This window comes from Taudactylus pleione, unplaced genomic scaffold, assembly GCF_031769625.1.
Source record: "Taudactylus pleione unplaced genomic scaffold, aTauple2 ptg000003l, whole genome shotgun sequence".
In the NCBI taxonomy this organism is placed as follows: Eukaryota; Metazoa; Chordata; class Amphibia; order Anura; family Myobatrachidae; genus Taudactylus; species Taudactylus pleione.
Window position 1 is genome coordinate 3,892,744 of NW_028284406.1, and position 13,153 is coordinate 3,905,896.

General features: G+C 47.0%; 1 protein-coding gene across 1 annotated transcript in view; it reads right to left on the reverse strand.

The window, feature by feature from the left end:
• GPR107 (G protein-coupled receptor 107) overlaps positions 1–12,625 on the reverse strand; it is a 59,533-nt gene extending 46,908 nt beyond the window's left edge. Inside the window, exons 1-4 of the mRNA XM_088467043.1 lie at positions 12,471–12,625; positions 10,381–10,506; positions 3,663–3,713; positions 1,929–2,008 (exon numbers count right to left, since the gene is read on the reverse strand). Of these exons, the coding sequence (XP_088323169.1) occupies positions 1,929–2,008; positions 3,663–3,713; positions 10,381–10,506; positions 12,471–12,569 (356 nt within the window). The 5' untranslated portion in view covers positions 12,570–12,625. The remainder of the gene's footprint in view (positions 1–1,928; positions 2,009–3,662; positions 3,714–10,380; positions 10,507–12,470) is intronic.
• Between the last annotated feature and the right edge of the window lie 528 nt (positions 12,626–13,153).

Here is a 13,153-nt window from a genome sequence, read left to right on the forward strand (position 1 = left end):
AAAAATCCAAACTCCGGTGTGCAAATTCGAACCTATGCGAGCCTGCAAATCCCTAGTATTAAGTACCCTGCTGTCATATACTCTACAGTAACTAGTAAGCAATCAATTACTTGCTGGCTGAAATAGACACGCTAAATTTTTTACTGGAATTACATTATTTCTCTCAACAGTTTATGACCTATTTTTGTCCAAAGAAAAGAATTGCAAAGCAACATATTATGCCATTATAATTACCCCATGCCGCCTCTGCCGACAATGGCTAGACTTCAATAATTACTCCATGCAGCAGTCATCCACTACACTGCGATAAATAGGCGTTACCACGTGCAGACATCACACTGCAATATAATTAGCCCATCCTGCTGTCATAGTTTGCATGTATTCTTCTACTATCTCATGACCTAAACTACTGTTTGAACTTTAATGAATTCATGTATTGCACAGATTTAAATACGCCAAGGTTCATATTGTAGTCTAGACAGAATGCATGTAAAATATACATTTACCATTTATGGAGCAATCAGAGTCAAGACAGCAGCAAAATAGGAGGAGTCAAAGATTTGGCGCACCGACTCCATAGCCCACTTCATTACCATAACCCATAGAGGAAAAATTGTATACCTTAAGAGACATTAGAAGGCTTAGCCGGAAATCACGGTGCCGTTTAGTGACACACCGCACTGGATTGAATACCCCATTAAATGTTGTTGCGTTTGGTATATATTTTAATGACTTGCCTGTCTATTGCATGTCTACTTGTACTGTTGTACTTGCTATCTTTTTGTCTGTATATAAATATATTGATGCTTGACTAATGCAGGTTCACTTTTTAAATGAGCTTGTACAATATTTTCAACCTAGATAAAATAATTAGATTGACTGACTGATATTACTATATTACACAAACTCTGATATTACCATTGGGCAGGACTGTAATCCTAACTAATGGTGCGTACACAGGGGACGATAGACAACGATGTCGTTGTACGATCTCCCGGGTGTGCTGGACGATCGTTATCGAACATCCAGCCCGCCACCAACGACTATGGCGATTAACGATCACAGGTCACTATAGTAACCTGGTCGATTGGCCAGCATGCACGGGCGATGGACGATATCGATATCGTCCATACATGCCCGCGCATCGCAGGTCGTTGGGCACCGAAAAAATGCACGATATGAACGAGAACGGTATCAACGTTCATTTCGGCCATTTTAATCGTACGTGTGTAAACACCATAAGCACGGTAGTGCAAAATCTAGAGCCCATTAAGCAGAAGGCTGCAGAGTTCTCACATAGCGAGAGATGTGTAACAGCTCACTATTGACTGTGGTATAACATGTTCAAATGTGACCACAAAAGCCAGTGTCACAGGTTTCTCTAAAACCACCGTCAGATGACATTGTAGCCGTCTCACTGGCTTACACAGCACTCATACAACATGGAAGCAGCCATTTTGGAGGACTAAACTAACGCCCACAAGAATATGCAGCTCACGTATCCACCAAGAACCAGTGACCTCCGCAAGCTCGGGGTAATATTCCTAAGTCTAAATAATATTGGTGAAGTCAATTTCTAAGCCAAGTTCCCTTGGATACTGACGCCGTCAAAATGGCTGCCTCAGGGAACGCTAAATGCAATAAATGCCAGCCTTATGAAGCATGGCTACAAGACTAAAGAAGAGAGCAAACTTGTCACCTCTCGTACGGGATGCCGGCGCACACGTGACCGGCGGTCAGAATGTAGACGCCGGAATTGAGACAGGTTTGCAATACCGACAACTGGAGGTAAGTTGTCCAAGTTGTCTAACCCTACTCCCGCAGCATAACACCCCCACCCCCCCCGCCGGGATGCCAACTACATCCCCTTTTACGTACTCGTTGATAGAGGACTTTAAATAAAGAGATTAAAATGAAACTTCTCTCACGTTCTGCCAGAGAAGTTGAGCTCTATCAGGTCAACGTCTTTTGGATGATTCTTCAGGACACATTCGTGTAATTCTTGATCCTTAAACACAGAGGAAAAAATAAAATAAAAAATATAAAAAAGCATTAAAAAAAAAAAAAAAACAGAACAACAATGAACTACATATGCAGTGTTTATTCCTTTAAAAATGATTAAAATAGTACAGATTTGCATATCATTAAGAGGCTTTAATACAAAAATTTATTTAATACATCTAGAGCACATCTGGTGTCACCGAGAAACACTTCTCACCAACACAACCGCAGACTACAAGAGGAAAGTGCAGCTCGCTCAGCCAGACTGGAAGCTTACGCTACAGCCGACGTACATCTTAGCACAAAGCATACTATGGGAGATGTATCAGGCCGTGTAAAGACTGGGTAAGTGGAGAAGATACCAATCAGCTTCTAGCTAGTACTTTATTGAATGTAGTTGATAAATGCTAGCTAGAAGCAGATTGGTCTTTTTCCTGAAGAGCATGGACTGGATGACCTCGATCCGCCAGGCAATCACAGATTTTAAACATTGAAAGAACAGAGGGTGGCTACTTGTCCCTGAGTAATCTGAGTGGGCTTACTTCACCACTCCTAAGGATTCCCTATAACCGTCTGTTACCGACGCCCACTGTGTAGTTGGCAGGTAACTCACTGCTACCAACAGGCTCCTACACCGGCACCTGGAACAGCTGGTTACGCCCAGGCACCCGGAACAGTCTCCTTCTGGTTATGTGTGGACATGCTGCTGCTGCAACACTTCCTGGGTAGTGTTGGCTAATTCCCTCACTATGGACCAGTCTGCACTGAGTAGCTGGTAAAGGGCTTCCGCTTGGAGACACTGGGCTCAATCCAGAACAGCCGGAGAACGGAGTATCATCTGGAGCTACTCTGGTAGTCACAGGATACAAGCATCATAAGGAAAGATGTTTTTTGATTAAAAGGTTTTTAAAAAGAGACATCGCTGGCTAAAGGTGCTTTGGACAATTAGAGCATACAGATGTCATAGAAGTACAATGCTCTCTGAATGGTGAGAGGATACGCACATTCAAGGCTTAAAGACCCTCTTTTTATCCAGTTGTAACATACAATACCACAGGGGGTAAGCCCGCCCTGGGTCCCTTAACCAATCAAGCTAAGTGCATGTGCTGTACATGCATACATTTAACACTGTCCATAACGCACACAGTGCCTGAGACCACCTGGACAGGTAACCACACACCAGGTGCTGGTAAGTCTGGAGTGCAGGATGGTTCCCTGAAAGACTTTACTTCCAGGAATCTGCTGATGGACCTTATAACCTTCTCTGGCCGAATTTGGGCTCCAGAGGTAGGGAGACAAAATCCCCAGACAACAGTCTCATGGCCACCAAGTGGGAGCTCTTTGGAGCTCCAGTGAAACAATTAGCCAGCTGTGCTGGCCAGCTCTCCCTGATTCTCCTGATACCACTCTGATGCAGGAAACGAAAAGGTGGGACATTCCAGTTCCCTAGTTGGGGGGGTTGGGACAGCAGCTTACAGATCCAGATCTCTCTTGACCCAGGAAAGGGGTAAGTACAATTTTACTTTAACTACACATTTAATCCATAAATACATTTAGAACATGTTATAAATATAAAACTCTGTGTTTCTGTGTCCCAGTGGAAAGTACATTTATGCTACAAGTAACATCAATCACAGCATAGATGAAATTGAAGAGCTTACCAAGTAAGTAGAGAAGCCATCGTTCTTCGTCCTGTCCAAGCTGAAGCCAAACTATAAGAAAAAAAAAAACAGAACCACTATCAAGGAGTGTAAATTTGTACAGACTTATAAATTAGAAACACCAAATAATTAAAAAGGTTTATGCGCTTTCGGACAACTGCTTTTCATTCTACACTCCACCTCACTATATTTGGTAGTAATTTAGAGCGGCATAACCTTCCCTGACCTCTGCATTTACCATTTTCCAGCCATAGATCCTCAGAAGAGGAGACGGCATAGGCTGGTCATTTGAACCTGCCCAGATGATGTATTGCAAGATATATCGTTCCGACGTGAATCTTACACATCGTGTAAGGTCCCAATCAGTCATTCAGGATGGTCGTGCATCGCCCCACATCAGCTGCTCTGCATGGCAGATGGGACGAAGCAATGAATTACGATGCGACAAGTGATGCAGTTACATACGGCATTTAACCATAAATCGCGCCATTGTAGTCGCACCATTGTTCAGGTGTGTACCAAGCTTAAGAAAGGTTACTAATGTTGCACCTGACTGACAGAACTAGTGTCCAATCAGGTGCCGTACTGGCCACACACCTCCCATGCACAGCACAGAATACTAGGGATGGCAGTGATGCTTAGCGCCCCAGTTGATCTATGGCAGCCAAGCGCTATAAAATAAATATAGCCCAGGCCACCGAATAGTATGTTGATAAGACCGAAAAAAGCTGGTAACATTTCCATTATCTATTTTAATTGATGCATGGATGACCTGATTGACCTAGGAAAAGTATTAGAAGACAGATTTGTTATACAGGTGAGGCATATACAGTACTATACAAATCTCCACAAAAGGTCAGAAAGTGAGAATGAATCAAAACAGGCACCGGGCAAAGAATTGCTACACAAAGTAATGAGACGGTGGGTGCCATGCAGAGACACATTATAACAGAGTTGCCCCTGAGCAGAGCATTGATTCATAAGTAGCGTTCCCGCTAGACTGCGGGCAGGACAGGGTGCCAGCAGGGAACCTCTGCGTGCGTGCTCCCGAAAAGGGGGTGTGGCTGGCAGGGGAGGGGGTGTGTCCTCACCCTTGGGAGCGTGCACAGCACTTACGGAGTTGCCGGGCTTACCCCCAAGCTCTCCTCTCATGGTGAATAGATGCCATGCACACCGCATCTATTCACTCAGCGGTGATCGGTCACTGCAATTTTTCCCACCCGCAGGGCACTGCGGCCTGCGTTTGGGGAAGGCTCAGGGCAGGCTGTTATAGCGGGGCGCCTCTAAAAAGGGCAGGGCGCATTTTGCCCTTTCAAAATCGGGCAGAGCGCACCACCCTGCTAAGACAGCCTAGCGGGAACAATGCATAAGGTAATCAGTGTCAGCAGAGCGTTCACAACATTCAATCACAAGCAGAATGCTGTTGGCAGCAACTGTTATCGTCAACTGGAGCAGAGAATGATCAAGGGCCCATTGTGAGAAGCAGAGGGCAGGGCTATGTGGGTGTGGCAAGGGCTGTGTGGGTGTGGCCAGCAATTAGCCCCAATGTCTTTCTCAATAAATAAAAAATATTTGCATAATTTTGCAAGGGAAAAAGAAATACAATTGTAATACTAATGTCTTATGGCCGACTTTGTGGCCAGCTGGTCTTCATCATACTGGCTTGATGATGGGTCTAACTTGAATCACTCCCATAGTCAAGTCGCCCTTAAAGACTGACTGAAGTGGGGAGTCCCTGTTTTACACAATATTCTGGCTACATATGAAAAGGGCATTTTTTATCCTTAATTTTAATATACCAAAAGGTATTTTATTTTCTGATGCTGCAGCTAGGGGCATGAAAAATAGAGGCAATCTTGGTCTCCCATGCTTTTTCCTAGTGATTTGTAAAGAAAAAACACTGACCGCCATCTAGGACTTACTCGAAGACTCCATTAAAGTTAATGGACATTTTTTTTTCCACAGCCTTCGCAAAATTGAAAAAACAAAAAGTGCACCTGGGCAAAATTTAAATCATAAAGTCACATTTTGCCAATTTATAGTTCTATGTGAACATGAAACCACTGAAGGGTGCAATCGTGAGCACCTCCGCAATCATAACCGTCTGCACCCTCATTGAGCGACTGCTGCTGGGATTGCAGGACGTGCGTCACAAAACACAATCCCAAGACAAACCCTTCCCTGCCTCATCAAAGTCATGCACATTGCAGAGACAGAATAAGCGGGCACATCCCAGCTCTCACATCCCGGCAATAATAAAAAAAAAAAAAGAAATAACAAGGAAAAAAAAAAAATTAAAATTAAGCAATACAGAGGGCTCCATTTAACATCATTACTATTTGCCAGCTGCATATTTAGTTTAGTATCACTGCATCCTACAGTGATACTAATATGTCGCAGGTATTTAGGATGACTTGCCTGCCCAGTAAGGTACAGTGTTGTCTCCCTCCTCCGTGGCGTTCTCTGCTGTGTTGCTAGAAACCAGGGACGGGTTACTGCCTGATGCGCATGTGTGCCGGCCGCCAGCGCATAGGAGGGGATGTATTATAGCAGGAAGCACTAACGATGAGATGTATTATCATCTCAACGGCCAGAGCGGGTGATAACTCCCACAGCGCATCAGCCTAGTGATGATACGCTGCGTCTCACTCACGGCCGGCTCCACTGAGCATGCGCGGGAGCTTGCCGGCAGGCGCTGCAGCAGGGACCTCAATGTCCCTGCTGTGGGGATAGGGCACAGGCAAACTGACCCTTCATACATAGCACTGCCTATGGGCGCTATCGCCCCCGTCATTTACCGCCCAGCCCCCCCAATCATACATGGGGGAGAAGCTGTATCAGCGCACACAACGTGCGCTGATGCCGCTTCAGCCAGTTATACATATGCCCCAATGTGTCAACCTGGCCAGGATTCAGCAAAAGCCTGGAAGGGTCAGCCGATGTAGTAAAAGGCTTTGTTGGGTCCCCATTGCCAGCAATTTGGATTGTACCGCTTACGCCATCTATGGCGCAAGGGTTTATTCATCAAATAAACTGATGTCATAACCCCTTTAAGTGCCAGAAACCAGAGCTAAAAGGGTTGTTCTTAAATGGAGCTTGAAGACTCAATGATGCGGGTCTACTCTAGTATGAAAGAGTCTTAAAAAAAATCATTTCTGAAATGGAAAATTAAAAATATCCCCTGACTCACTCACTCTCTGTGTATATGTGAGATAGATACAGTGCATCCGGAAAGTATTCACAGCACTTCACTTTTTCCACATTTTGTTATGTTACAGCCATATTCCAAAATGGAATAAATCAATTTTTGTCCTCAAAAATTACACACACACACACCAATACCCCATAATGATGTGTAAAAAAATTAAGATTTTTGCAAATTTAATAATAATAATAAAAAAAAAACTAAGAATTACATGTACATAAGTATTCACAGCCTTTGCCATGAATCTCAAATTGAGCTCAGGTGCATCCGGTTTCCACTGATCATGCTTGAGATGTTCCTACAGCTTAATTGAAGTCCGCCTGTGGTAAATTCAGTTGTTTGGACATGATTTAGAAAGGCATACACCTGTCTATATAAGGTCCCAAACTTGACAGTGCATGTCAGAGCACAAACCAAGCATGAAGTCCCAAGGAATTGTCTGTAGACCTCAGAGACAGGATTGTCTCGAGGCACAAATCTGGGGAAGGGTACAGAAAAATATCTGCTGCTTTGAAGGGCCCAATGAGCACAGTGCCTCCATCATCTGTAAATGGAAGAAGGTCGGAACCACCAGGACTCTTCCTAGAGTTGGCCAGCCGTCTAAACTGAGCGATCGTGGGAGAAGGGCTCTAGTCAGGGAGGTAACCAAGACCCAGATGGTCACGCTTTCAGAGCTAGAGCATTGTCTGTGAAGAGAGGAGAACCTTCCAGAAGGGCAACCATCTCGGCAGCAATCCACCATTCAGGCCTGTATGGTAGAGTGGCCAGATGGAAGCAACTCCTTAGTAAAAAGCAGATAGCAGCCACCTGGAGTTTGCCAAATGCACCTGAAGGCTCTCAGACCATGGTCTGATGGGACAAAGATTGAACTCTTTTGCGTGAATGCCAGGCGTTAGTTTGGAGGAAACCAGGCACCGCTCATCACCAGGCCAATACCATCCCTACAGTGGAAGCATGGTGGTGGGCAGCATAATGCTGTGGGGATGTTTTTCAGTGGAAGGAACTGGGAGACTAGTCAGGATAGAGGGAAAGATGAATGCAGCAATGTACAGGGACATCGTGGATGAAAACCTGCTCCAGAGCGCTCTTGACCTCAGACTGGGGGCGACAGTTCATCTTTCAGCAGAACAACGACCCTAAGCACACAGGCAAGCTATGAAAGGAGTGGCTTCAGGACAACTCTGTGAAAGTCCTTGAGTGACCCAGCCAGAGCCCAGACTTGAATCCAATTTAACAACTCTGGAGAGATCTGAAAATGGCTGTGCACCGACGCTTCCCACCCAACCTGATGGAGCTTGAGAGGTGCTGCAAAGAGGAATGGGCAAAACTGCCCAAAGATAGGGTGTGCCAAGCGTGTGAAATCATATTCAAAAGACTTGAAGGCTGTAATTGCTGCCAAATGTGCATCAACAAAGTATTAATAGAGCAAAGGCTATGAATACTTATGTACATGTGATTTCTTAGTTTTTTTTTTTATAAATTTGCAAAAAATCTCAAAAAACACTTTTTACACGTTGTCATTATGGGAGGAGGAGGAGGAGGGAGGAGGAGGAGGAGGAGGAGGAGAGGAGGAGGAGGAGGAGGAGGAGGAGGAGGAGGAGGAGGAGGAGGAGGAGGAGGAGGAGGAGGAGGAGGAGGAGGAGGAGGAGGAGGAGGAAGGAGGAGGAGGAGGAGGAGGAGGAGGAGGAGGAGGAGGAGGAGAGGAGGAGGAGGAGGAGGAGGAGGAGGAGGAGGTGGAGGAGGTGGAGGAGGAGGAGGAGGAGGAGAGGAGGAGGAGGAGGAGGAGGAGGAGGAGGAGGAGGAGAGGAGGAGGAGGAGAGGAGGAGGAGGAGGAGGAGGAGGAGGAGGAGGAGGAGGAGGAGGAGGAGGAGGAGGAGGAGGAGGAGGAGGAGGAGGAGGAGGAGGAGGAGGAGGAGGAGGAGGGGAGGAGGAGGAGGAGTGAGGAGGAGGAGGAGGAGGAGGAGGAGGAGGAGGAGGAGGAGGAGGAGGAGGAGGAGGAGGAGGAGGAGGAGGCGGAGGAGGAGGAGGAGGGGAGGAGGAGGAGGAGGAGGAGGAGGAGGAGGAGGAGGAGGAGAGTGGAGGAGGAGGAGGAGGAGGAGGAGGAGGAGGAGGTGGAGGAGGAGGAGGAGGAGGAGGAGGAGGGAGGAGGAGGAGGAGGAGGAGGAGGAGGAGGAGGAGGGAAGAGAATCTTCCACAATCTGCCAGCACTCTTCCTCAGACAACTTCCTCTGGTGCACAATCAAAGATAAAGATAGATCCAGAAAGAACGGCATTTGGAGATATCCAATAATATCAACAAGTACTCTGTATTAGGTCTACGAACGTTTCTGGGCCGAAGAACCATCTTCAGGACCACATCAACTACAAAAAGCGTTCGTAGACCTAATACACAGTATTTGTTATTATTACTGGATATACACACACAATAGCTAGGATACCCAACGTTGCCCGGGTTGGAGAATGAACCTTGAAGCACACCTTCATTGTCCTCACCTATAACCCCATTCCATTGATCCTGAAGAGAACCCCACTGTTTACTAACATGATTTTAGCCCTGAAAAGGACCTATCTATCCATTTATGTAGAGTATTTAGACATTGTTATCACAACACTGAGGTATAAACAATGGTATTTGCTTTTCCATCAGGAGCCAGAATTAAAAGGCTGTTGGAAGTCCCCATTCTTGAACATGCCACATAATAGTACTCATGGGAAAAGCAAGGAGTTTGCAGACCGATATTTGCTACATTCAAAGAATGACCTTGGGCCATATTGATGGTCATTGCAAAAGATAGTGAGATTGGAAATTGAATTCAAATGGCATGTCTGTCGGTATGAGTGGGATACGAGGAATGAACACAATTTTTTATAATACATACATATATACACACACGTTATACACTATATAGACAAAAGTGATTGGACACTGACAGCAAACAGATTCATGAGATTTTATTGACGTCAGTACTTTGTAGGTCCACCACGTGCAGTGATTACTGCAGACACCCTTCTTGGCAAACTGTCCACAAGTCCCTGGACAACAGCAGGCGGTATGTTTTGCCATTCCGCCTTAAGTACAGTGACCAACTGTGACACTGAAGGTCAAGACAGCCTAGAAATCACCCGTCGCTCCAATTCGTCTGAGAACCTCTGGGACGAATTGGAGCGACGGGTGATTTCTAGGCTGTCTTGACCTTCAGTGTCACAGTTCGGTCACTGTACTTAAGGCGGAATCGGTACCAAATTCCATACCAGCCAGCTGTTCGTCCCAGGGAAACTTGTGGACAGTTTCGCCTAAGAAGTGGTCGTCTGCAGTAACTCACATGCACGTGGTGGACCCCTACAAGTACTGACGTCATTAAACTCTCATGAACTCTGTCTTGCCGAGTGTCACGTGTCCAATCACTTTTGTCTACATAGTGTATATCAAACAGATGGTCAGATTTCCTTTACAATTGTCATCTGTTACATGGCAGAAGCAAAATGGAATAATCATCAAAAGAGGTTTCCTACCATTAATTTTCCCACTTGAGAGAGGTCTTCATGGTCCTTAACAGATAAAGCTTTAATGGTCACATTCATTGAGCCATTTGTGAAGAACCCAAACGTGTTGAGATGCACCTTCTGTCGTATGTCATCCTTTAAACGGAAACAATTACAGTATTTTTAAGGGGGGGGGGGGGTATTTTCTGTCTATATACATTTTACAAATGGACATCGCATAATTAGATGCACCAAAAGTTACTTTCTACTCCTGAGTCAATTGGTTGTTTTCCCCAACTTAGGTTAAAGCGACAATAGAAATATACTGTTTAACAGCAGAAAATTTGACGCGAAAGCCAGGTCACTTACATGACAGAAGTAGTATGATTTGGGCATTTTGTATTTGCTTTCTCTCTTTAATATATTACTTATAATAGTTAATCCGAAAGAAAAAAAAAACAAACAATGATTCAAATCAAAAATTGTCGTGAACACTTTTTTAGTCTCACATCTGATCTAGGCTATAATCTAAGCACTGGAAACTTGTATTCGTGTACTTGGGTCTCTGCATGTCTCAGCTGTTTGCAGCCATCCAGAAAAGTTGTACTGTACTTAGTTACTATTATTGTAGTAACTTTGTCTTTGTTGTAATCCTCCCTCCCTGAAAACACTTCTCACCACACAGTTATATTTCCTGTTACCTGTCTGACAACCACCTTTTCATTCACATTATTCTTTGGCTGTCGCCCAGCTCTTAGGAATCTTTTTTTTTTCCCCCAGGTTGTCACACAGCTTCTATTCTTCTCATCTGCTTGTCCAGCGCCCATACTCTCCTCATCTGCCTGGTCAGCAGCCATACCTTCATCACCTTCATGTTCAGCCATCTGTCCCCCTTCCCTGTCTGCTCTCCTCATCATGTGCCAGTCAGTCAGCTCTTCCCTGCCCTGCATGCCCTTCATCCAGCTCTCCCAATCCCTGCCAGCCCGTCACCCGGCTCTCCCAATCCCCGCCAGCCCGTCACCCCGGCTCTCCCAATCCCCGCCAGCCCGTCACCCGGCTCTCCCAATCCCCGCCAGCCCGTCACCCGGCTCTCCCATTCCCCGCCAGCCCGTCACCCGGCTCTCCCATTCCCCGCCAGCCCGTCACCCGGCTCTCCCATTCCCCGCCAGCCCGTCACCCGGCTCTCCCATTCCCCGCCAGCCCGTCACCCGGCTCTCCCATTCCCCACCAGCCCGTCACCCGGCTCTCCCATTCCCCACCAGCCCGTCACTCGGCTCTCCCAATCCCCACCAGCCTATCATACAACTCTCCTATTCAATGTGTGTTATTGAGCTTTTGTCATCCCAAACTGCCCGCCAGTGATCTCTATCTCTGTCATTCAGTCAGTCTCTTCTATTCCCTGTCAGCCAGCCTCTCGCCTTCCCCTTACGCCTGTCAGCCAGCCTCTCGCCTTCCCCTTACGCCTGTCAGCCAGCCTCTCGTCTTCCCCTTACGCCTGTCAGCCAGCCTCTCTCCTTCCCCTTACGCCTGTCATTCAGCCTCTCGTCTTCCCCTTACGCCTGTCATTCAGCCTCTCTCCTTCCCCTTACGCCTGTCAGCCAGCCTCTCTCCTTCCCCTTACGCCTGTCAGCCAGCCTCTCTCCTTCCCCTTACGCCTGTCAGCCAGCCTCTCTCCTTCCCCATACGCCAGTCAGCCTCCCTCCTTCCCCCTACGCCAGTCAGCCTCTCACCTTCCCCGTTCGCATGTCAATCTCTCTCGTTCCAAATTCGTCTGTCAGTCAGCCCCTCTCCTTCCCCGTCTGCCTGTCAGTCATCTCGCCCCTTCCCCACCAGCCTGTCCTCCAGTTCTTCCTCTGCCTTTCACCCAGCTCCCCCTCCCAACAGACTCTCCACCTCCTTGTCACCCAGCTCTCCCATTCCTCCCCTGCCTGTCATGTAGTCAGTACGTTTCCCTACTAGCTGCTACTGTAGCTCTGCAGCACGGCCCATCTCTGTCCGTATCCCAACTAGCCAATCTGCAGGTGTAACTGTCCCATATACCTGCCCAGCGGTCCCGGATGTCCGGCTGCTCCTCACCCTCCCTCTGAGCGGCCGATCACCCATCTCCCTCCCCAGCTTACCTTCAGCGTGAGGTGGTGGACCCGGGCCGAGCACAGCTGCACAGCCAGAAGCACACTGCAGACCAGCAGCGCCAGACAGCCGTCACACCGGAGCGCCATGTTTATTCTTCCAGCATCAGCATCACTCTCACTTCCGGGAGTTGGCTCCGCCCCTTTGTCACATGACCCGGCGCTCACACGCCGCTGAGGCGTCACGTGAGTCACGTGACCCCGCATAGTGACGTCAAGAGCCGAGCTGTCTAAAAGAACACGTAGCTGATGACGTCAGGGTCCTCTCCGCGAAGGCAATTATTAGACATGACCCTAGCCCAGTGGCTGTAGAACTACAAGACCCAGCAGGCTTTGTGATAGTGATGAACAATGTCAGCAGACCACTAGCCAACCTGTGGGTCTCCAGCTTTTCTGTTTATAGAAGCTGCATGCTGGTTACTGTAGTACAGGCTGCTCTAAGTGAGAGATGTAGCAAACCTCAAGTGGAGAAGTAGCTTATGGCAACCAATCATCTGCTACTTATTATTTGTCTAGTGCAGGGAGGGGTGTGGATTAACGGGCAGTAAAAAGGTGGACAATGTGATAGACACCAGGGGGTAAATTTACTAAGGAGAGAGTTTTTAGAAGTGAGTTTTAAAAGTGATGTTGCCCATAGCAACCAGATTCTACTTAACATTTAACTAGCACCTTCT